This window comes from Panthera leo, chromosome D3 (assembly GCF_018350215.1).
Source record: "Panthera leo isolate Ple1 chromosome D3, P.leo_Ple1_pat1.1, whole genome shotgun sequence".
Classification (NCBI taxonomy): Eukaryota; Metazoa; Chordata; class Mammalia; order Carnivora; family Felidae; genus Panthera; species Panthera leo.
The window spans coordinates 9,798,613-9,823,213 of record NC_056690.1 but is presented as its reverse complement, the minus strand read 5'-3'; the positions used below and the strand labels follow the sequence as shown (position 1 = coordinate 9,823,213).

Sequence of the window (24,601 nt, the reverse complement as noted above, 5' to 3'; positions counted from 1 at the left end):
CTGAGCCAAGGTGTTCTCTCGGGTTCCATCCGTGTGGCCATGACTAGTCGTATGAACTATATTAATCCAAACATAAAAGATTTACCTTTTGAACATACCCTCCTTCAATGTAGCAGTGGCAGAAGTGAAAAGGAGGGGTGCGGGTGGCTCGTGGTCCCCGAAGGACCACCTCTGTGCGGTGCATCAGCCTCCTGTTGTCAGGTCCCCAAGGAAGGTTAGTGAAACGACCCCCGCACCGAGCGTGATTGAGCTCGGCATTCTCCCCGTGTTCCTGGACTCCTGCTTAGTAGATAGCAGAGGATTTCTTTTCTTCTCTCCCCCTTCCCTTTGGAAAATGTTGCCAAGATTATTTTTCCGCAGTCTTCCAGTATCAGGCCACATTTCTGGCTTCTTCTGACAATTCTTTCTCTCAGCATCCTTCTCTAATTGCAGCCTCCTCAACTGTGCTCAGAAAATTGCTGTGCCTTTTCCCTACATAAAGGCTGGCAAATAAAGGAGTAGGAGGCGAGTGTGATGGAAATAAGCCTTGTGCGAAGGCAGATGTGTCCACACCCGTGTCTGTACCCACACTTCCTGAGCCGCGTGCGAGCTACGGCGGCAACAGCAGACGGAGACACTGTACCCGCCTCTCTGTGCTCCCCGCGGTGCCATCTCACCAGGGCTTTGGAGACTTGTGGGCTGGGTGTATTAATTAATAGTGGCTGTTTGTGCTGAACATAATGATGTGTTCTCCCTCTGGGAAGGAAGAGCAGGGCGACCTCCGGTACTGAGTAGAAGCTGATGTAACTCTTTCGTAAGCAACACGTGTTTGCTGTAGTAAAAATCACACACAGTACAAAAATGAATAAAGTAAGAAAGAAACCTTTTCCTCACTTCCTTCTTACTGTCCGTTTGTCCTGTACTTAGTTCTTAGGTCATCGTGCAGCCATGCCCTTTGTGTCCGATCACTTTTAACTGCTCTGTATTGATAAATGATCTTGTTATTCCTACTTTGGGATTTCCCAGCAGTGCAGCAGGAGGTGTTCTTGTATCTTTACACACTCGTGCTTGTGTTTCTGTGGGAGAGATTTGAGAGGTTCCTACAGGCAGGGCAGTGAGTGTTTTAAACTTGCTAGACCCTGCACAGTCACCTTCCTCAAAAGGCTGTGTACCCCCACAGACGGCGTTGGGGAGATTCTCTCGGTATCAGTCAGTGTCATGGTTGATCTGAAGACCGGGTCCTCTTTGGAGAGTTTCCAGTGTGGTTAATATTTTTTAGGCATGGTGGACATTGCCCGGCAGACGGTCGAATTCCTGTACGAGGAGAATGGTGGCATCCCAAGAGACCTGTATCTTCCCACCATCGAAGACATTAAAGACGAAGCAAACAAGTTCACGATTGATAAAGTTCGAAAAGGTTTTGCTTTCCCTCTTACTTCATCTATGAAACTGTGTGTGGAATGAGAAGTTGGGTTTTCACTCGGCCTCAGCTGGCCTCCTGTACATGTCCCAAACTCACCGGCATGTGCAGTCAGATGGCACACTTATGCAGAGGGGGATATGGGGCGTGGGTGGAGGGTTCCAGGTAGGCCTGGTTAGATCATGGCTGGTCAGCTAATTAACCAGGAATGTGTGGTTGCCCCTGTGCTTTTTAGAATTTTAACAGAATGTGTTTGTTCCTTTGATTAAACATCTGTTGCAGATTTTGAGGAAATGAAAATCCAGAAAAGCACAGACAAAAATTGAAACCACTCATTATTAGCCCTTCATAAAAATATCAGAGTATCAGGGACAGGGGCAGAAGTGTATATTTGCTTTTCTTTCTTTCTCTTTTTTAGGTATAATTCACATACCATAAAGCTCACCCTTCTACAGTACTCAGTTTTTAATATACTCACAAAGTTGTAAAACCACCAAACCATTACCTCTAATCCCACAACATTTTCATCCTCCAGAAAGAAGTCCTGTCCTCCACCATTTCCCACGTCTCCTTCCCCTGAGCCCCATTAATTTACTTTCTGTCTCTCTAGATTTACCTCTTCTGGACATTTCCTATAAATGGAGTCCTACAGCATGTGGTCTTTTGTATCTGGCCTCTTTCATATAGCACAGTTGTTCAAGATTCATCCATGTTGTAGCATGTGTTAGTACTTTATTCCTTTTTATGGCAAAATGATACTCCATTGTATGGATAATACCCCATTTTTTAAAATCGTTCATCAAATGTTGGACACCTGGGTTGTTTCTAACTTTTGGCTTTTATGAGTAATGAATGCTACTGTGAACCTTGGTGTTCAGGTTTTTTGTTTTTTTGGTTTTTGGTTTTTTTTTCCAGACCTGTGTTTTCATTTTCCTTGGGTACATATGTGGGAGTGGGATTGCTGGGTCATAGAATAAGTTGAACTTTTTGAGGACCTTCTGGATGGTTTTCCAAAGTGATTGCAGCATTTTACATTCCCACCAGAAATGTATAAGGGTTCCAATCTCTTCACATCTTGCCAACACTTACTATTGTCAATTTTTTTTTTTTTTAATTACAGCCATCCTAGTGGATGTGGAGTGGTACCTCATTGTGGCTCTGACTTCTGTTTCCCTAATTCTAATGGAAAATCTTTCCATGCGTATCTTTCACTTTTCCTTAGAGGAAGGTTTATTCAAATCCTTTGCCGATTTTTTGGTCGGCTTCTTTGCTTTTTATTATGAGAGCTCTTACAGCATTTAGTTGTGTAATTTTTCAGACCGAGCTTTGTACCTTTTTTATTTGCGACTAAACCGAGGTATTGTTGGATGCTGTAGCGCTGTCTTAGGCCCTAAAATACAGGATCCCAAGATGACAATGTTATTTGCTTCTGAAGAAACTTCCTCTGCCTTCCTCAGGTCTCACGGTGGTGACCCGCTCTCCAGACAGCAACAACGTAGCCAGCAGTACTGTGGGAACTGCTCTGCCCAAGTTCGCCATCCGAGGGATGCTGAAAACCTTTGGGCTTCATGGAGTCGTGTTAGATGTTGATTCAGTGAGTAAAACAGCCTTTCGAATACACGGAGACTTTCGTGTCCAGACTCCAGGTGCCTGAAAAAGCGGTCACGTAGATGGATTACTCCCCAACTAGGGATGAAGAAAGCAGGCTGAGTGCTCACACCAGCAGTTTGCCCGAGGTTTTCTCGAGGGCCCGGATCCGGGGATCAGAGCTGATAGATGATAAGCTCTTAACACTCAGCACTGTCAGCACCTTCAGACCACACTGCCTCCGCCATTATTTTCCGTCAGCCGTGTTCAGACCGTCCCTACATTATACCCGCCCAAGTTCCAAGGGAAAACTCTCCCGTTGTCCTTGATGAGTGGGTGATCTGTCATTGTCGTGACTGTTACAGACACAAGTCAAAGAAATAGTTTTATGATTCTGATCACGTCATCTCACTGGTCCTCTCAGCCTCAGCTTCCCGATATGTAACATGGATCTATTAAATCCATGGGGCAGGGGTGGGGGGACGCGGGTGGGGAAGAAGGAACAGAAGATGCATGAGGGCAAAGCCAAAGCTTTCTTTGGAAAACAAGGTCCTGTGTGAAAGCGATGACCCTGTTTCTGAGGTTGCATGCACGTGCTGACACTGGAGAAGTTTCCCATGCAAGAAAAGTGATGAATGCCGGTAGTTTAAGCCTAAGAGGCTGTGATGAAGAAAAAAAAAAAAAAAAGGATCTGTCTTTATGAACATAAACTAGAATCTATCTAGATAGAGATACAGATACAGACACTGGTAATGTTAGGTACCACTAATGCTTTGAAATGGAAAATTTTACATCTTTTACTGACTCCATTGTACTTCAACTTAATTTTGAATCATTAAATTTTTAAGAGAGGCTATCTGACTGGTGGTTTACTAGGGTGAACTTCAGAAATCTCCAGGGGTGCCTGGGTGGCTCAGGCAGTTAAGCATCTGACTTTGGCTCAGGTCATGATTTCATGGCTCAGGAGTTGGAGCCCCGCATCAGACTCTGTGCTGACAGCTCAGAGCCTGGAGCCTGCTTTGGATTCTGTGTCTCCCTTTCTCTCTGCCCCTTCCCTGCTCACACTGGCTCTCTCCCTCTCTGCCCCTCTCCTGCCTGTGCTCGCTCTCTCTCTCTCTCTCTCTCTCTCTCTCTCTCTCAAAGATAAACGTTTAAAAAAGGTAGGAAATTCCATTGGTGATACTGTTAATGTCCCACTGCCTTCTGATACACATTTCTGATCCTAGTTATCAGAAGGTACATAACTGACACTGGCTTTTAGCAACTGGAAATGTGTACAAGTAAAAATTTAGAAAAATAGAAATTTCCTTAAAATAATAATTGTTATGGGGGCGCCTGGGTGGCTCAGTTGGTTGAGCGTCTGACTTCGGCTCAGGTCATGATCTCACAGTGCGTGAGTTCAAGCCCCATGTCCGGCTCTGTGCTGACATCTCAGAGCCTGGAGCCTGCTTCGGATTCTGGGTCTCCCTCTCTCTCTGCCCCTCCCCTGCTCACACTCTGTCTCTCTCTGTCTCTCAATAATAAATAAGCATTAAAATTTTTTTTTAAATAAAAAAAATAATTATTATTTCTCCAGTAGTTTCTTTTTGTTTCAGTAATCCTAAATAAAAATGTTTGTATTTGAATCCAAAATGTATATGCGTGAGTTAGCTCTTTTACTGCAGGAAAATAAAAAGTAATCAGATTCCCTGCTTTTGCAAAATCACTAACCTAAGAACAATGAACGTAAAATAATATGTACTGAATTATTACTGAACTATAGCACTGTTGTGTTTGAATCTCTATCTCATGGGGCGCCTGGCTGCCTCAGTTGGTGGAGCTGTAGCTCTTCATCTTGGGGTTGTAAGTTCGAGCCCCACATTGGGTATAGAGATTACTTAAAAAGTAAAAGCTAAAGGGGTGCTGGGGTGGCTCAGTCAGTTAAGGGTCCGAGTCCTGATTTCGGCTCAGGTCATGATCTCACGGTTTGTGGGTTCGAGTCCCACATTGGGCTCTGCACTGATAATGTGAAGCCTTCTTGGAATTCTCTCTTTCAAAATAAATAAACTAAAAAAAAAAAAAAAAAAAAGATCTAAATTCATTTCTAACTCATGAATACATGCCAGTTAAAATTTTAAAACTGGTATGAAAAACCTAAACACACTATCAGTCAGTACTAACCATATATCTTTGAACTTCTAGACTCAATTTTTTTTCAATGTTTATTTTATTGAGAGAGACAGAGTGCAAGCAGGAGAGGGGCAGAGAGAGAGGGAGACACAAAATCCCAAGCAGGCTCCAGGCTCTGAGCTGTCAGCACAGAGCCCGACGCAGGGCTCGAACTCACAAACCGCAAGATCACGACCTGAGCCGAAGTTGGACGCTTAACCGGCCAAGCCACCCAGGCACCCCCAAACTTTGGTTTTATATATAATACACGTACGTGTATTTTAAAACTTGGAGGGGAAAGGTCAGTGTCCAAAGAGTCCAATAGACATTTCCTTTAACTATTGTAGGTAAACGAATTGGTGCAGGTAGAAACTTACCTCCGAAGTGAAGGTGTGCTGGTCCGGTACTGGTATCCCATTGACATGCTGGAAAGGCCCCCGGCGGGCTACCGAAGGACCGCCACCAACGGGCTGGTCACGCTGGACAATACCAACCTTCAAATTCACAGGTAAAACTGAGCCCTTCTTTCCAGGGGATCACAGAAATTCGCTTACTGTGTTTTACCACATGTACCATTCATTCATTGTTGACAAGGTTTCCTTCAAAGCTGAGAGAGGGAAGCTATAAAATAACGGCAAAAGTGCAGGAGTTGGGAAGAAACGTGGGATCCCGCGTCACCCAGCCTGTGCCACGGGCACTTGAGGGGCGGGCGGAGATGGCGAGCGTGTGGGAAAGCTGTAAAGAGTAAGGCCAGTCCAGACACCGTGCGAACCGCCAGCTTATTTCCCGGTGTTCGTTCCTGAGCGCCTGCTTTGTGCCTCACGCCGGGCAGAGATCTCCAAGGAAACGTGTGCCCGCGCTGTGTGGGTTAAAACCCAAAGACCATTCGTCTCTCTCTCCTCTAGTTCAGACCTTCCGTGCCTGTCCACCTCCCTTGGAGGAGAATTCGCCACTAACCTGCCTCACGAACCCCTCCGGGGCCTCAGAGCCTCCGCTCTCCGCGTACTTTGCGTCAGCGCTGCTGGCCTTCCCGTGCCTCCTACACACCCACTTGCGTCCTCGGCAGCGCCTCGTGTGTGCTTTTCACTTGGCCTGGGGTGCTTTGCGCAGAACTTCGCACGGCTGTCTCATTCTTGTCATTCAGATCTCAGTACGTCCCCCTTGCCGCGAGAGTTCGCTTTACCATCTAAAGCAAGCGCGGAGCCACGTGTCGTCATAGCACCGCCTTTCACTTCTCTTCCAGGACCTGAGGTTTTTGCTTGTTTTTAAAATTCATTTCCTGGGTTGTCTCCTCCTCCTAGAACGTGGGGTTCTTAACAGCAGAGACTGATTCTTTGCTAGAGCCCCCGGTGCCGAATGTGGGCCCTGGCTCACGTTGTAAACTCAAAATATCTATTGAAAAGGAGCCCAAAACATATGCTTGAGTATCAGTATGATGCTATTAAAAGCTTTTAAAGCTTTATTTAATCAGTTGTATTTTTAGCAAATGTCTCCGATAGATGTAATTAAGATGTAAGTTAATGACCTTTGACTAGCAGCTGAGTGAAAAGGCACAGTGCTTTGTAGAGTTGCAGGCAGGCTACAGATGTAGGATGTTTATTCTCAGTATTACGGCTGTGATCTTGGTATTGGGGGAAATAAGAACCATGCTGTATGGGTTCGTTCGATCAGTAAAGTGACTGAAGGGGGCGCCTGAGTGGCTCAGTGGGTTAAGCTTCCGACTTTGGCTCAGGTCACGATCTCACAGTTCATGGGTTCGAGCTCCACATCAGGCCCTGTGCTGACAGCTCCAAGCCTGGAGCCCGCTTCGGGTTCTGTGTCTCCCTCTCTCTCTCTGCCCCCCTTCCCCCGCTCATGCTCTGTCTCTGTCTCTCTCTCTCTCTCAGAAATAAATAAATGTTAAAAAATAAATAAATAAAGTGACTGGCTTTCTGGTCCCAGCATGGATTGTCATCACAGGTATGCTGTGTGAAGTACTCGCGTGGGTTTGAGGGAGAGAACTTAGAAAACCAGCGGTAGAGGACTCAGCGGTGGCTTCAGAGACGTTAACCGTCTGCAGGGTCAAAGCAGGGGCCGCCGGGCCGACCCAGAAAAATCTCATTCCGACTGCAGCCTCTGAAATCGGAGGAGAAAGCTGTTGGGGAGTCAGTAAGGACTTGGAGCTTGCTTGCTCAGACCACCTCGGTTTTGCTGCCCTGACCCTTCTGAGGGGTGCGAGTACATACCCTCCTTGCAAGGAGGGTGGAAACGGGCGGAAGCGGTCGGTGGCAAACTCTGGCACGAATTGATTCCAGACCGGTGGGGATGAGAAAGAAACCACCCAGATGCCACATCTTGGCTGCTTCTTGTTTATCTTCGTAGCCGTGCAAACTCATCAGCTATTACGTGGCTTCATTAATTGCCGTTGTGCCCAAATCTGAGTTAGGACAGACCAGTGTTAAATTTAGTTCAGCTCAGTAGGCGACACAGAATGAGCCCCGATGCCTCCAAGTGGGTTTTAAACCGACACTTCCTGGGGCGCCTGGGTGGCGCAGTCGGTTAAGCGTCTGACTTCAGCCAGGTCACGATCTCGCGGTCCGTGAGTTCGGGCCCCGCGTCAGGCTCTGGGCTGATGGCTCGGAGCCTGGAGCCTGTTTCCGATTCTGTGTCTCCCTCTCTCTCTGCCCCTCCCCCGTTCATGCTCTGTCTCTCTCTGTCCCAAAAATAAATAAACCGACACTTCCTAGAAACAGTAGGGCTGCTTCTAACTTGCTTTTTTAGCTTAGTGCTTAATACCAGGAGACTTTTTAATAATGGCGACTAGCTAAAGAAACACAGGGAGGCTCCCCTACGCTTAGTATTAGATTATATGCCAAGAGATGGAATTCTAAATGAGACCTGCTTAGTCACTAATCAGCTGCTATTCAAGCTGAATGGCAATCACTTCATAAACTGATGACACAAAAAATGTTCGCAGTGGATATTTTTGAACCGCTTTAGTGCAGCTCACATTCCAGATAACTCACCTGTTTAAAGTATACGAGGCAGGGGCGCCTGGGTGGCGCCGTCGGTTAAGCGTCCGACTTCAGCCAGGTCACGATCTCGCGGTCCGTGAGTTCGAGCCCCGCGTCAGGCTCTGGGCTGATGGCTCGGAGCCTGGAGCCTGTTTCCGATTCTGTGTCTCCCTCTCTCTCTGCCCCTCCCCCGTTCATGCTCTGTCTCTCTCTGTCCCAAAAATGAATTAAAAACGTTGAAAAAAAAAAAATTTTAAAGTATACGAGGCAGTGGTATTTAGTATAGAGACAGAGGTGTGCGGCCACCACTGCCATCGATCTTAGAACCTTCTCATAACCCTGGGAAGGAGGCCTGTACCCATGCTCTCCTCTAGCTCAGCTCTGTTCCATTTCAGTGGATTTGCTTGATTCTGGACAATCTGTAGAAACGGAATCACATAATACGCAGCCGTTTGTGTCTGCCCTTTTTTCTTCTTGGCAGAACGTCTTCAAGGTTCATCCACGTCGAAGCACGGAGTAGTGCATCCCACTTACTGCTGAGCAGTATTCCACTGTGTGGACTTACCATCCCTCACCTGATGGACAGTGGGGTTGTTTCCACGTTTTGGCTGCTAAGAATAATGCTGATGTGGACATAAGTTTCTGTGGGGACCTATATCTTCATTGCTTTTTCCGCGGTGATTTCTGAGTAGAGAAAATCCAAACGTACTTTAACGTGGCTTTTTATTTAAGACCCCAGGGACTGACCTGGCCTACAGAACACAGGGCCAGAGGAGAGGCCTGTGGCCCAGCCCGTGCAGGGGCCGGGGCACCGGCACTCAGCGCCTCTCCCTGCTTCCCCCACAGAGAGCTGCTCCGGTGCGAGGCCGCGCTGGCCAGGCTGTACTGCCGCATGGCCCTGCTCAACATCTTCGCCCCCAAGCTGCCACACTTGTTCACCCGCCTCTTCCACATCCCTGCCATCCGGGACATCACGCTGGAGCATCTGCAGCTGCTGTCCAATCAGCTCCTGGCCCCTCCCCTCCCAGGTGAGCCTCGGCTTTGCGGCCGCCACTGGCGCAGTCAGCCCAGGGGGGGAAACAGCCCCGAGGGTGAGCCCGGCCCCAGGCAGGAGCCGTGGTGGTGAGGTACTCGCCCGCCGCGTGGCACGGTGCCTTCGGACTCGTGGAGGTAAGCGGCCCTGGAGAGTCCCGGTGACCTTGGCAGTGTTTTCTCACTCTGAAAAGTGCAAGTGTGCTACATGACGTATTGAGTCCTTGCTATATTAAGCATTCATAGAGCTTCCCAAACAAACTGTGGATCAAGGAAAATTTAGCATTATTTAGGAAATCCCGTCACTGCACCATTGCCGCAGACGTTCTCGCTGACATTATTCAAAAAGGAAAATGCTCCTGTTACCGAGCTCCTGCACGGCACACCCGAGTGGTTTGTTGGGACTTCGGGTGGAGCCGTTTTGACGGGCCAGGTTGTGTGTACCTGCTGGCCTTAGGGCCCTTGGCCAGTCCCGATGCTGTGTGTTGGCTCCCCCGGTGAACGCTAAGCAATGGATCCGCTTAGCCCAGTCCAAGACCGAGGAGCCCCTGCGTCTGTCCCGGCACCTCAGCCTCCACCTGCTCCCCTCGACCTCCCGGCATCTGAGATAGGAGCAAGGCGTGGGAGGGCGGATGGCACCCGAGGCCTGATGGCACCTCCCAGCTGTGGGGTCCCCTGGCCTACCCCAAGAATTCAGAGGCTCCGAAACATACCCAGAAAGCTTTAAAATGTATGCGGAAGAAGCTCTGCCCTAATGGCCTAACGCGCGCCTTACAGACTCCCTTAGCGGCTCCTCGGGGCCTCCAGGACGGGCCAGGGCACGCCAGTAGGTCAGGCTGTGGGAACCCCTGCATCGAAGCTGCTCTACTTGTGTTTAATAGACTTGGGTCTCCACTTAAGATTTTATTTTAGGAATCGGTTTTGTTGCTTAAAAGAAAGCAAAAACATAGACCACTGACGTGAAATCCCCCGCCAGCCCGCCGGCCTGCGGGATCTGATCGGCAACATCTTAGCCGAGGTGCCGGGTCCGAGCTGTCCCGGCCTGGCTATCTGGACGGGTTGCTGGTCGGTTCCCAGGCTCTCCCGGGGAGCCATGGGCCGCTGCGGTTCTGGTGCACTTAGGTCTTCTTTCCTGGCCCCAGATGGCACCATCAGCTCCAGTTCCATCCTCCTGGCACAGTCCCTGCAGCACTGCGTGCGCTCCCAGAACTGCTCGGCCACAGACCTCTTCTACCAGGGCAGCTCCCACATAGTGAGAGAGTGGCTCAGCGTGGCCATCACCCGGACCCTGCACCAGGGCGAGGAGAGCCTGTTGGAGCTGACGAAACAGCTCTGCTCTTTCCTGCAGGTACCAGTCTGACACTCAACTCTCCCTGAACCGGGGTTGTCACCTTTCATTGTAAGGCTTATGGGTTTGCTTGAGAATGACCCTCTCGCTTCCCCAACGGCCCCCGCCTTCCGAACCAGTCTCCTTTTCCTCGAGGCTTTCCCGCCTGGTCCCATCTGCATTGGCCTTTGCCCCAGGTGGCTTTCTGGTCCTCCTGAGCCTGTGACCACACATGCGTTGTTGGCCCTGCCCCTTGCCTGGGAGTTGGGAGGTGAAATGCTCCCCTGTGGGTACCCTGTGCCTTTCCTGATTAAATGTCTCTGCAGACAGCCCCGGAGCAGTTCCCCTCCGAAGAGTTCCCCATCTCAGAGTCCAAAGTCAACATGGACGTTAACTTCCCCGGGGCGGCTTTCGTCGTTGTGTCGTGCAAAGAAAGTCAGTCTGGATTCCGCAAAGAGTAAGTTGCCCCTTCTCCGGGAGAGGTGACGGGAGAGAAGAGAAAAATGGATTCTGGTGAAATGGACAGAAGAAAAACTCAGATTGTTTTTATTGTTTAATGCATACTATATTTGAAAATAATCTATAGTTCTTTCCATATTTCTGTGTTTTGGAAATTAGTCTTTATAAAGAACGACCTTCTAAAATATGGTGGGAATGGGGGCACCCGGGTGGCTCAGTCGGTTAAGCATCCGACTTTGGCTCAGGTCATGACCTCACGGTTTGTGGGTTTGAGCCCCACGTCGGGCCCTGTGCTGACAGCTCGGAGCCCAGAGCCTTCTTCGGATTGTGTCTCCCTCTCTCTGCCCCTCCCCCACTCACACCTCTGTCTTTCTCTCAAAAATAAATAAACATTAAAAAAAAATTTTTAATGGTGGGAATGACTCACAAATGCCCGATCCCGACCCTCCTTCTGGGGCCGAGTCTGCTCCCCATCCCTGGCGCGTACGCCCGGACCCCGCTGACTCTCCTCCCTTCCTCTCCTCCACTCCTCAGCTCCTCCCTGTACAAGGCGCCATGGGCACGGGTGCTCGTCTACGGGCTTGGCCACAAAGTCAAGCGGAACGGCCAGCTAAACCTGATCGAGGCCGTGTGTTATCCGAGGGATGCATCTCCGGCCAACACCGGCCTCACGCCGCCGCCTACCGCCAACCAGTACCCCTCTGTGATCCTGTCCACGGACAAGGTCCACATCAAACTGGGTAGGTCTCTGAATTAGCTCTTGGTGATCAGAACAGCTTGAGGTTACTCTCTGCTGTCTTTCTCTTTGAAGATAGAAAGGATTTTGTACCTTGCTGTGTTCCAGTGCCCAGTCCGTAAAGAGCAGAAGTGCTTGGGATAGTGTATTTTAGGGACAGGAGGTGAAGGGAGCGCCCTTCCTGCCCAGGGAGGACCTGCACCTGCTGCCTGGACTTCAGTGGACAGTTCCTTTCTTATCGCCAGTGGGTGCTCTTTAGAGTGACGGGAACAGAGCAGCCTTGTGATTTAGCTACAATACTCCCAGCTGCCTTTCTCAAGTTCTCCGTGAAACCAAATTCTCTCCGGTGCGAGTGGCTCCCCTGGGGTTCAGGCCTCAGTGAGCGTCTGCTCCCCGCCCCCCAGTCTAAGCGGTGAACCGCCTGGTGGGAGGCCTAGTTGGTGTTGTCTCCCCAGCATTCTTTGCTAAGCCTGCATGGTTTTAGGTTGAGGTGAGGCTAAACCTGTGCCCTGGGGCCAGCTGACTGTCCGGAGCAGACACACAGAGGAAAGGACAACCTGGTCACAGACTTCCACCTCACTTCCTCATCACGTTTGATAAGAAAAGACGGACGTGTGTGTGTTAGACACGATGAAATGTATTAGAGGGGTGCCCAGCTGGCTCAGTTGATTGAGCATCCAACTGTTGATTTTGGCTCAGGTTATGATACCAGGGTCGTGGGATCGGGCCTCACATCAGGCTCTGTGCTGAGAGTGGAGTCTGCTGAAGATTCTCTCTCTCTCTCTCTCTCTCTCTCTCTCTCTCTCTCTCTCTGCTCCCTCCCCTGCTCACACACTCTCTCTCTCTCTCTCTCTCTCAAAAAAAAAAAAAAAAAAAAAGGCAGGGGGTTGGGGCGGGGCCTTTGGCTTTTCCACAGCCCCTGTCCTTGTGTCTCTATGGAATGAAACAAAAGGAGACTACCTAAGTGATTTGGTTATTGCTAAACAACTTTATGATCTCATTTTATTAGAACCAATTTTTTCATAGCGTTTTGCCTATACTAGCTGTTTTTTAAACTTTATAATTATAAAACAGAAGTTCTCTATCTTCTCATTCCCCAGTGATCACTATATAAACATTCACCCCTAAGTGCAGGCCAGTCACTATGGTTCCTTCTGAACTTGTCCAGAGATCTCCAGGCCCCTGGCGCCCTGACTTCTGTCTGGTCAGGACTTGTAGCGGGCCTTGGGGTACGGTGCAGGATACAAGGGGGGATCAGACCTCAGGGCCTTTTTCCTCTCACTGTTGCGTCTCGGGCCAGATTCAGGCCACGGCAGTGACATAGGGTAATAAGAGAATATCAAAGCCCAAGGCCCTGGTAGTGCTAGTCTGGGGCACCCCTAGCTGGTCCGCTCTGTAACTTAATTATAAGCTTAATGGTCTCACAGGATTGCAGCCACACCAAACGGCTGATTATTTTTTTACCAAGATGGGAATGTTCCAATGAAGCACCTTTAGAGTCTGACTTAGTATTTCCATGCTGGGTCGTTCGGCTGGTGGGTATCTAACCAGCTGGGGAGTGTCTCCTTCCCTGTTCTCGTTGCTGCCCTTTGTCCCGTTGTTGTACCAACAAATGGACTCCTCGGAGGGATGGCCTCTGGCTCCTCCTGCAGCTGACGGTCTGGAATGGGGGGGGGGGGTGGTTACGTTTCTTTTCCCCTCCAACAGATGAGCAGGTGGGCTTTCCGGCCCTGTTCTTCCACGCACACCTGGTGGGTCCTTTTCTTAGGTTTATTTTGGCTTCAGTGCTGCCAATTATGAGCCTTTCTCCTTGGCCCCTCTTCCAGGGGTGTCTCCACCGCCCGGAGCCGTGCTGGTATTGCATTCTTTGCCTCTGGAGTTCCCTCTGGCCATGGCCTTCGCGGAGCAGCTGCTGTCCTGGAGATTAGAGGATAGCGAAGGGAGATCCGAAGATGAGCCCGACACCATCCCAACATCTGTCCTCCTACAAGTGGTGGAGCTGCTGGGTAAGGCCTCCCCCCCCCCCCCCCCCCCGCCCCGCCCCAGGATCGGGCCTGGGCGAGCTGGCTCAGTGCCAAAGGGAGGGGCTTGCACGCTGGTGGCCTCTTGTCGGGTTGCAGTCATTGGAAGAGGGCTTGCAGAGTGGACAGTAGGGTATAGCCTAGTCTTCTAAACACGTGACGTGCGGGGTGTTTTCATTATTTTGAGGGGCAGCAACTAACCATGAAAATAAGATTAATTTTACCATACTTCACTGTAAAACCCAAATATGGGCCATTTTTGTAACTTTGGAGGTAAAAGGTGGTATGGAAGTGAATGACATTGCAAAATCAAACATCATTGACTTCCTAGTTGCAGAAAGGTTGAAAAGGGGTTGCATTTTGGGGCGCCTGGGTGGCTCAGTTAAGCATTCGACTTCGGCTCAGGTCATGATCTCACGGTCCATGAGTTTGAGCCCCGCATCAGGGGCTCTGTGCTAACAGCTCGGAGCCTGGAGTCTGCTTCGGATTCTGTGTGTGTCTCTCTCTCTGCCTCTCCCCTGCCTGTGCTCTGTGTGTGTCTGTCTCTCTCAAAAATAAATAAACATGAAAAAACGTTTTTTTAAAGGGGGGTTGCATTTTGGCAAAACTCATAGAATGGTAAATTTTAGAGTTTTACATTTTACCATGTGTAAATTTACCTCAAGTTCTAAATAAATATTGAACTTCATTCATGATATGGCTGCTTAAGTGTTCGGGGATAAAACAGACTGATGTTTGCAACTTAATTTGAAATAATCAAATCCTAAGATAAGTTTCTGGATGAATAGATAGGTAGAAACGTACATAAGAGCAAATTTAGCAAAATGGTAATGGGAGAACCCAGGTGGTGGGCGTACGGGCATTCACTGTGTAAGTAGTTCAGCCGCCCATGTATTTGAAATTTTTTTATCATAAAATGTTGGACGGGAAATGATACTGCAGACTTAAATGCTCTCAGGGGTCAGACAGATGACGTAAATGGGGGAAATAGAAGGAAAGTGGGCCCGGGCACCTCATGTTCCATCAGACCGTCACCGAGCCCTGCCACTCATTGCTGCATTATTTCAAAAACCAGTAATGCAGACGTTGATGTGAATTTTCCGGTTTTTATATGTTGGCAATGAAATCAAGTTCTTTAAAATACACTGGGTGAGGGATCAGGGAAGGTGAGTGGGGAACCACTGTAGGAAGGAAATGTCTGTGACCAGCCTCCACTCACCAGCCATTTGCAGTCTTGGCGGAGAAGAATTCTCTCCAACACTGTCCTCTTATATAAATGGCAAACAAGCAGAGGAAGGACAACGGAAGGACGTCACATGAGCATCTGAGGGTGACCTTTGTTCTCTTGAATGGCTTCATGAGTGCCCACATGGCATGACAACCCTGAGTTCATTTCCAATTAAAGTTACGAAATGGATGCCTGGGTGGCTCAGTCGGTTAAGGGTCCAACTCCTGATTTTGGCTCAGGTCGTAATCTCACAGTTCATGAGTTCAAGCCCCGCGTTGGGCTCTGCGCTCACGGCGCAGAGCCTGCTTGGGATTCTTTTCTCTCCCTCTCTCTCTGCCTGTCCCCAGCTTGTGCCCTCCCTCTCAAAAATATATAAACAAACTTAAAATAGTTGCAAAACAGCATCTCCCCTAAGAGATCAGTCAGTTTAATCCCCTCCCCTTATAGGTGCTGAGCCTGATTGGAGAGACTCTTGATAAGTCAGCTGACCTGGCCCTTGGGGCTCAGTGCCCACAGCATGAGTGTGTGAATTTAAGATACACATCTGGCACAAAGGGAACTTGATAGAAACTTGTGACCCATCTTGTCCCAGACAAATTTCCTGAACTTCAGTCCTTGTCATGCCTTCTTTATGTGATTTCCACCATGTCTGTGAATCATGCTTGTCAGCGTTTATTGATTTTCTGGCAATCAGCTCTTTTCTCTTTTTTTTGAAACTTTAAGGGGAGTTTTATGTTGCTACCTTAAGTGGAAAATTAGTATCTCTTGCTATAACCAGAAGGTTAAAAATAAAAATGGTTACTGTTAGGAAATTCTGACTGTTGCTGCCTGTCAGAGGCTCTGGGTCTGTGGCCCACTGTCAAGGATATATATATATATATATATATATGATATATATGATATATATATATCATATATATGGTGTATAATATATACACCAGCTCACAGTAAGGCTTTCTTGTTGAAAAAACTAGGGCTGGAAGAGGAGTTAGGATACGTTGTCAGTGTGGATTTCTGTGCTAGCTGATAAGATTGGATTGTGTGCCCCCCAGAGTAAGCGTCTCACGGTTTGGGAAGTCCTGTTCTCGTGACTTGTCACTAACTCGCTTGATAACCTTATGAGAAAGAAAATGACTTTTTTTTGGTGTGAGCCATAGACGCCGGCTCTGCACGACCGTGTGGCACAGGGGTTAAGGCCGCAGGCTCTGGGGCCAGCCGGCCAGGCTTCAGCTCTTGGAGCCTCTGCTTCTGCTTCCTGTGAGTAGCGTAGGTCCTGCCTCTCTCTCGAGGTTGCCGGGAGGGCTGAGTGCGTCACGTGGCCGGGAACAGTCCCTAGCACGGAATCAGGGCCGTGCAAGTGACCGCTGCTGTTACTGTTTTCTGTTCGCCTCAGGAAACTTCCTGTGGACCACGGACATGGCGGCCTGTGTGAAGGAGCTTGTTTTCCATCTCCTGGCGGAGCTGCTGCGCACGGTGCACGCCCTGGAGCAGAGGAAGCACCCTGCTGGCCTGTCCTCGTCCATCGCCCTCCAGCTGAACCCCTGTCTGGCCATGCTGATGGCCCTGCAGTCGGAGCTCCATAAGCTGTATGACGAGGAGACCCAGAGCTGGGTCTCGGGCGGCACCTGCGGAGGCTCCGGGGCGGTGGCGGCCGCGGACCACGGCAGGTTCTCCACCTACTTTCACGCGCTCATGGAAGGCTGCCTGGCGGTGGCTGAAGTGACCCTGCCCACGAACATGAGCGTCACGGCCAGTGGGGTGCCCTCGACGACCGCCCCCAACCTCAGCGACTCCTCGTCCTCCTCGTCCTCCTCCCCGGGACAGACGCCACAGAGCCCCAGCCTCCTGTCTAAGAGGAAAAAAGTCAAGATGAAGCGGGAAAAGGCCTCCTCCTCTGGGAAGCGCCAGTCCTCGCGCTCAGTGGAGTCCGACTCCGCCATGCTCAGCATCGGGGGCAGCAAGCCCGAGGACATGCTGTGGTTTCATCGAGCCCTCACCCTGCTCATCATTCTCCGGCACCTCACCAGGAAGGACCCGCAGGGCCTGGGCGTGACGAGCGACGCCATCGCTGACGCCTGCCAGGCGCTGGTAGGCCCCACCGCCCACAGCCGCCTGCTGGTCATCTCCGGGATCCCCACCCACCTGGACGAGGGCATCGTCAGAGGGGCTATCCGCAAGGCCTGCAATGCCCACGGCGGGGTCTTCAAAGACGAGATCTACATCCCCCTGCAGGACGAAGACCCCAGGAAGCCGAAGGACAAGGCCGAGGGCGGCGACGGAAAAGCCGAGGCGGAGAAGACCCTCGGCTTCCCCAGCACAGACAGCCTGGAGGTCAGCACGTCCAGCAGCCTGACCCCTGCCATGAGCGTGAGCGCGTCCGCTTCCACCAGCCAGGCCTCCACCTGCAGCTCCCAGGGCATCTCGCAGACAGTCAGTGACCTCTCCGTGGATCCGCTGCCCTCAGGCCCTGAGCCGCCCATCCCTCCTGGCGTATTGGAGCCCCACGTGGTGTCCAGCCAGGAGAGTCTAGACATTTCCCTGTGCAGCACTGGCAGTCTGGGCAGCCTGGGCAGCCTGGCGGAGCCACTGGACAACGCAGAGACGGCCTCTGTGTCGGACATGGGCTCCGCGTACACGGTCACGTCCCTGGACAACCAGCCTCTCGCAGCACGCCCCATCAAAGGCTTCGCGGTCGTGGAGGTAACGGTTGCTCACGCAACCACTGAAATCATGAGCGGCTTGAACCCCCACAAGCCTCTTTAAACCCTCCAATGTCCTTTCCGAGGGATTAACTGCTAGGTGACCCGGGGGCACTTAGGGAGCTCCCTGAAGCGGCTCTTGGAAACCGCAGTGACTTACTATGTTGATTATCCGTGTTTGAGGTCACATCTCTGCGAGCGATGTCAAGTCTGATCTCATGAGGTCCTGCACTTCTTGCTGAGTGTGGGAGGGAGGCGGAGGGGTCTGAGGGGCCTGCCTTTCCTGGCGGATGGGCTTCATCAAGCGCGATCCAGCTCAGGCCTGCCGGTATAGCGTTGAGTGGCCTTGGGTCGCTGTAAATGTTGCCATTGGCGGGGAGGGATCTTCACTGATGAGCGTGAGAACAGACTGGCCGTTCTGCTGGAGAGATTCTGAGTTTCCGGGTCACATTTACACGTCAAGATCCCATCTGCTTCTTGGGCCTCCTTGTCTAGAAATCCCACCTCCTGTGTCTTCCTGCACCCTTGTGTACGGGGACTCAGGCTCAGAGTAAAACTGTCCTCGCCTCACTGGACACGGAGAGGAAGGCCCTCAGAAGGAAACGTGCCTCACCTTCCTCTTCCAGGGAGCTCTGACAGGAAAGCTCAAGAACCTGGTGGTTGGCTTCTTCCCTGGAATCGCTTCTCTTAATCTATGCACCCTCTGCCTGGGGGCTTTTTCCGAGCCGAGCATGGACTTTAGCTCCCTGGGCATCAGAGTAAAGCCACAGACCTGGCCAGGGAGTAGCGACAGAGATTTCCACTTGAGATGTTCCCTTCCAAGTTAGTGCTACTGGCATGTGGCGGAGACTTTACCAGGAGGAGGCCAGCTAGCGGGGTCAGACCGCACTCACGGCACTGAAGACGAGGACAGGGTTTCAGGGAAAGGCGGGAAGGAAAACAAGGCCATTCATTCCTCTCCTCCGATGCTGACCCTTTCCTTTGTTCGCACAGATAAGATCCCGAGCCAAGATCGAGAAAATTCGAGCAAGTTTATTTAACAACAATGACTTGATCGGTTTGTCAAGTTTGGACGGTGAAGATGAATTGATGGAGATGTCAACGGAGGAGATTCTCACTGTATCTGTAGTAAATCAGAGTCTGTTTGATACTCAGGGGAGCCCAGGGCTAGAAGATTATTTCAATGATAAATCAATTAAAGGTGGGTTATGGATTTTTTTCTTAATGAATAGACTGTTTTTTGAGCAGTTTTAAATTTACAGGAAAAAATGAGCAAAAGTCCTCTCCTCCCTTCTTTGTACCCAATATCCCCTGTTTTTTTCCTAATATCCCCAATTTTTTTTGATGTTGGTTTATTTTTTAAATTTTTTTTGTTTGTTTATTTCTGAAAGACAGAGACAGAGTACAAGCAGGGGTGGGGCGGAGAGAGAGGGGGACACAGAATCTGAAGCAGGCTCCGGGCTCTGAGCTCTCAGCACAGAGCCCAACATGGGGCTTGAACTCACGAACCACGAGATCGTGACCTGAGCCGAAGTCGGACGCTCAACTGACTGAGCCATCCAGGTGCCCCTCAATATCCCCTATTTTTAACCTCTTACCTGAGAAAGGAACTTTGGGGGGCACCTCTAGGGGTGGTGATTTGAGAAATGGGAGGGTGTCGTGGATTTGGGACAAGAGGTTCTTTGCCCGGCTCACGGCAGTCGTCAGGGTTCTGAGGGCCATCGGGGCACCGCTGCGTTCCAGCCAGGAGACCGCCGGGAGCGGCTGTGCCACGACTCTCTTCGGGCTCGAGAGTGGACTTGCATTCAAGTCCCATTTTGCTTTTTATCTAGCCAGGCTTCCCTCTGTTCAAGTTCAGATGTATTCATTGTGTTCCGTCCTGTGGAGCTGGAACATACCAACCACGTCGCTGGTGATCGTTTGGTCATTTGCTTGAGGACAGTAAATGTCTCCACCTCTGCTCTAATTCTTGGGGAAGAAACAGTTCTAGCTCTTTATTCACCAAGTCCCACTTTGTCATTCTGACGACTCTCTGGGGTGGACCCTCTGTGGCTTCCCCGCTTCTTTTGTGTGATACGGTGTGTTCATCCTGGACGTGGGCCCCGAGGCCCCGCTGAGCAGAATCTCGCAGCAGACTCCCGTCTGAGGCCGACGGCTCGCCTCACTTAGAAACAGTGGTTATTTTCTTGTTAGGATTACCGTCTTTTGTGTGGTCTTTTTATTTTTTTTCTAGTCTTGCTCAACATTTTTCATCCGTGTCCTTTTTTTCTAAATCTTGAATATTTGAAATTTCATAGTAGTATTATAGAATTTGTTTCATGTTCCACAAGTACAAAAATATGATACCAAATATGGGCTTTGTTGTTGCCCCAATCATAAAATTTTGAAATATTCCCTCAGGGCTGGGACCAGGGTGAGGGAAGTGAGGTCTTGGGCACAAAATTTAATGGGCTCCAAAAATCTCTGTAATCTAGATAAATAATATTTTGGTTCTATATTTATAGAAGTCAAAGTTAATGCAAAAAATCCACAACGAACAAACTGGTAAAGTTTAAAATTTTTTTTTTAAGTTTGTTTATTTTAGGGGCGCCTGGGTGACTCAGTCGGTTAAGCATCCAACTTTTTTTTCTTGTGCTCATGGACAATCTTCTTATATCTAAGGGAACTTTCTTTTCCCACTTGCTCAAGTCTTGAAGCACACTAATAATGCGAGATGTGCTCGACAGCTCGCGCTTTGCACTAAAAGCACTTGCAGACTCGGTGCTCTCTTGTTCCTTCGGGACTGCCCGTCACAAATGTGTGGTTGAAGTTAAGGTAGATTAGACTGCTGCGCTAAGTAGCCCTAAGAGGACAGTGGCTCAGACCCAGTGGAAGTGTGTTTCTTGCACATGGAAGAATCCAGGGTGAGTGCCGAGGTCCGAGTCCCAGGGGGTTGTCGTGTCCGTGCAGCCGGTGGAGGGGATGAGCGCAGAGGAGGGCAGACTGGCCCAGGATTGCTCCCGTCTCCTGTCCCAGGACCACACCCAGCAGCAGGGAGGGCCGCGAGTGCGGCTGGGGTGTGTGCCCACGAAGGGGAAACCAGGTTTTGGTGGCCTGCTCCTCACTGCCACTAAACGTCTGTTACCCACGTTCCAAGATGAGCTGTTTCTGAGCAAATGCTGCGAGGCTCCTCCTGACGTAGCACGTTCACGGCAGCATTGTTTCGTCCTCCCCCGTTTTGTAACAGGTGAGAAGCTGGTGCCCGGTGCCAGGGAGGTGCTGACGGAGATATTTAAGAGCTGTGCCCATTCGGAACAGATGCTGAGCCTGACACCGGCAAAGCCCATCAAAGTGTCGGACATTTATCTTAGCAAGGAGCAGATCAACTCCCAGACCCCAGGCAACCTCCTCCACCTCTTCTTCACCAACGTCCGGCCTCCGAAAAAGGTGCTGGAAGACCAGCTCACGCAGGTAGATGCCCCGCCCCGCCCCGCGTGCCGGGCCTCAGGTGCGCCCTGGGCTGAGCCCGAGGACCCTCCCTCCCTCTGGTGCCCACAGATCCTGAGGAAATACGGCGTGCCGAAGCCCAAGTTCGACAAGAGCAAGTACAGCAAGGGCGGGAAGGAGCAGCACCCCGTGAAGGTGGTGAGCACCAAGCGGCCCATCACCAAGCCGCCCGCCAAGGACAAGGCTGTGCTCAACAGTGTCAGGTGCGCGTCCGAGGGGCCCGGCGTGTGCGTCCGCCAGGGGACACGGGGCCGCCGCCTTGACCGTTTTCCCGCAAGGCTGTCCTTGCTCCCCAGAGGTGCAGACACCCTGGCTCTTCTTTGCTGCTGCACTGTCTTGGTCCCCGGCTTTGTCGACTCAGAGACACAGTGTTCCATTTTACCCATAAGTGTAGTAAAATCTGGACCGTGCAGGCTGGAAAGCAGGCCAGTCTGAAGTAATACGCATCCAAAATGTACAGAATTGTTTAAAAAAAAAAAAAAAAAAAAAAAAAAACCTGACTTCTTTTAACCACACAAAGAATGCATAGGTAATACAGAAAAACTGTAAAATGCTTATTAAAAACATATCGTTACTTCATATATAGCAACCCGCTTGTAACAGTTAAGTGTATAACCTTTTATTGGTGCATGTGTATTTCTTAAATTTTAAAATAGTACAAAATTCAACAGTATATGCAGTCAAAAGCGACACCTCTTCTCCATCTAAGCCTTCCTGCCGCCCTCCGTGAGATTGCCAGTGTTACTTCCATAGCCTTCCAGAACTCTCCTGTGTACACACAAGCACATGAGCGTTCTCCCAGATGTCTCCATACTGTACACAGGGCCTACCCCTTGCTGTTTCCATTTACTACTAATCTTGGGGATGACCCCGTATCAACACAAAAATAACTTCGTGCCCTTTTTTTTTTTTTTATAGCGCCATAGTATTTCGTGTGTGGGTGTGCACACATAATTAACAGAATTTTCTGCAGACATAGGCAGATGACTCTCAGGAACTCAAAACTGAATCTTCGATAGCAAAGTGTGACCTGGCAGGAGTCTCTAGAGGAATTGTTTAAAGGATCGGAAAAATCAACTGTCCTTTCGTTAATTAATTATATATAAGTGGTGCTTACAAACCAGAACCGTACAATAGACTTTTCTGTGATGGAAATCTGTGCTGTTTCCCTGTCTGTGCTGTTGAATGCGGTAGCCACTAGCCACAGGTGGCCATTGGGCGCTTGAAATGTGGCCAGTATGATCAAGGAATTGAGTTTGCTATTTTATTTTAATTTAAACTTTGGCTACATCTGACTAGTGACTGCTTCTTTGTGCAGCTCAAAAGTATGTAGAAGGAACATTCAAAAAGCATCTCCTTCAGATTTTTCATAGTTAAGGCATCATTTTGTCCTAATTTGCTCAGTAAACCCCTTGGTGAGAACAGAGCTGGTCTTGAGCCCAGCCCTGTGGGAACTGCAGGCCGTGGGGGGTGCCGGCGGGGGGGGGAGGGGAGTCTGAACTAATGCGCGTGTGAGGCTCTGCATGTCCTCTGTCAGGACAAGGTGTAGGCACAGGAATTCTGATTGCAGTGCTTTGGTCTATAGCAGGACTGCCTTAAGTGAGAAGAAGCCAACTGTGAAGCCAAAGTCCCCAGAAAAGAGCAAGCCAGATGAGAAGGACCCAGAGAAGTCACCCACCAAAAAACAAGAAGGTGAATGAGTAACTTGGGCCTGGAGACTGGGAGGTCCCTGGACCCAGCATTTGTCTGACTGGCCGGGCTCCCTTGGGGTTTAGGTGAGGCAGGGCCTCAACGCCATCTTTGTGAGTTTATGGAGGTCAGCACAGCAGCTCCCAAAATACCGTGTATCCAAGGTGAAAAGTAGATGATGGTGATTGAAAGTAAAGATCTGGAGATCTGCTTAGAAATTCGCTTCCAGAAGGCACTTACTGGGCATTAGAACTTGAGCTTCATAAAGGCCCAAGCAGAGCTGGAGAAGAGTCAGGCTGTGGCTCGCTGACCTCATGAGGTCGCAGGTTGTGCCAGGTCAGTGACGGACCCTGGAGGGGTGGGAGGTGGGCGCTACGTGGATCGGGCCCTGCCAGGGACGTCTGAGGGCACGTAGTGAGGCCCCTGCAGTGGGAGGTTCTACCAAACTCCTAACAGTCTGCGTGCTTCTCCATCAGTCCCTGAGGAGAAGTATCTGACCTTGGAAGGATTTCACAAGTTTGTCATTGACCGGGCCAAGCAAGACATCCGTAGCGTCTGGAGGGCGATTTTATCCTGTGGTTATGACCTTCACTTTGAGAGGTAAGAAGTTATGTCTCTCAACCCAGTTGATACCTTGTATAAAAATTGTTTTTAGGAGCACCTGGATGGCTCTGTCAGTTCAGTGTCCAACTCCTGATTTTGGCCCAGGTCATGATCCTAGGGATATGGGTTCGAGCCCCCACGCTCAGTGTGAAGCCTGCTTGGGATTCTCGCTCTTCTCTCTCCCTCCCTCCCTCCCTCCCTCTCTCTCTCTCCCCCACCCTGCTCTTGTGCTATCTCTCTCTTAAAAAAAAAAAAAATTTGTTTTCAGCCACCAGATGTATTCCCAAGAAAATCCTTCCAGGGAACCATTCTGTCTGCCTTTCTTAATGCCTACTGAGTTATTTTCAAATTTTTCATAATTGTTAAAGTGGGTGTTAGAACCTGTTTGGAAACAGACTCTGTTCTAAACAATAAATTCATTTTCTCACAGTTCTGGAGGTCAGGGGCTCAACAGGGTTGGTTTTTCCTGAGTTCTGTCCTTGCCTTATGGACAGAAGGTCACCTTCTCACTGCGCACACACGGGCCGCTGCCTGCCCGCTTCTGATGAGGACACCAGTCTGCTGGTCTGGGCCCCGCCCTTATGACCTCCTTTAACTTCATTAGGAAAGGGGTGGGGGGGGAGATACGCTTCAGCCCCTAACAGGAATGATTTCTCTTTCCAAAGACCCTTTGTTCCTCAGAGTCTTGCGTTGTCTCCGAGTCTCCGTTGCCCACTCTCTCTCCCTCCCAGGCAGGAGGAGTGCAGCGAGGTCACTGCCCGCCAGGTCCCCAGGGCCAGACAAGGATGGTTTCCCCTTTCTAGCCGCAAGGGAGTCCTAGGCAGGCGTGACGTCTGCAAACTGGAAGACACCTGCCTGCCCTACTCCGGCGCTCACCCCTGGCGCTCAAAGCAAGGTGTGCCCGGCGTCAGGGAAAGAATGGCTGCCTCGAGCATGCCTCTTAAAAAAAGCCACTTTCAGGATTCAGAAGCCGTTTGCTGCTTGGCTCCGCCATTTTGTTCCTTCACGGAAGGCTCCGGGTCCATCCCTGGATGGGCCTGCATCATGGTGGCAGGAACGAGTTTCTTACTAAGCCAGTAGGAGAGAGAACTCTGGGGGCTTTTGAAAAGTAGAATCACCTGTTTTGGACTAGAAAGTGCATTTGAAGCGGGAAGGGTGCAAATGGGACTACAAACGGATTTCCAAGTGACGTGT

At 50.2% G+C, this 24,601-nt stretch overlaps 2 protein-coding genes across 8 annotated transcripts in view; one reads left to right on the top strand and one right to left on the bottom strand.

The window, feature by feature from the left end:
- Positions 1 to 24,601, bottom strand: part of LOC122204271 (60S ribosomal protein L6-like) — a 738,693-nt gene that overhangs the window by 167,947 nt on the left and 546,145 nt on the right. The window lies entirely within an intron of this gene.
- Positions 1 to 24,601, top strand: part of HECTD4 (HECT domain E3 ubiquitin protein ligase 4) — a 190,776-nt gene that overhangs the window by 153,523 nt on the left and 12,652 nt on the right. For 6 of the 7 annotated variants that reach the window (XM_042911721.1, XM_042911718.1, XM_042911719.1 and 3 more), the window contains 14 exons: positions 1,259 to 1,396; positions 2,857 to 2,993; positions 5,482 to 5,642; positions 8,974 to 9,155; positions 10,302 to 10,507; positions 10,813 to 10,943; positions 11,480 to 11,685; positions 13,508 to 13,687; positions 16,324 to 17,630; positions 18,623 to 18,830; positions 20,856 to 21,079; positions 21,167 to 21,318; positions 22,701 to 22,807; positions 23,281 to 23,404. In XM_042911721.1, the coding sequence (XP_042767655.1) occupies positions 1,259 to 1,396; positions 2,857 to 2,993; positions 5,482 to 5,642; positions 8,974 to 9,155; positions 10,302 to 10,507; positions 10,813 to 10,943; positions 11,480 to 11,685; positions 13,508 to 13,687; positions 16,324 to 17,630; positions 18,623 to 18,830; positions 20,856 to 21,079; positions 21,167 to 21,318; positions 22,701 to 22,807; positions 23,281 to 23,404 (3,463 nt within the window). The remainder of the gene's footprint in view (positions 1 to 1,258; positions 1,397 to 2,856; positions 2,994 to 5,481; positions 5,643 to 8,973; positions 9,156 to 10,301; positions 10,508 to 10,812; positions 10,944 to 11,479; positions 11,686 to 13,507; positions 13,688 to 16,323; positions 17,631 to 18,622; positions 18,831 to 20,855; positions 21,080 to 21,166; positions 21,319 to 22,700; positions 22,808 to 23,280; positions 23,405 to 24,601) is intronic. The other variant, XM_042911717.1, reaches the window with a different exon arrangement.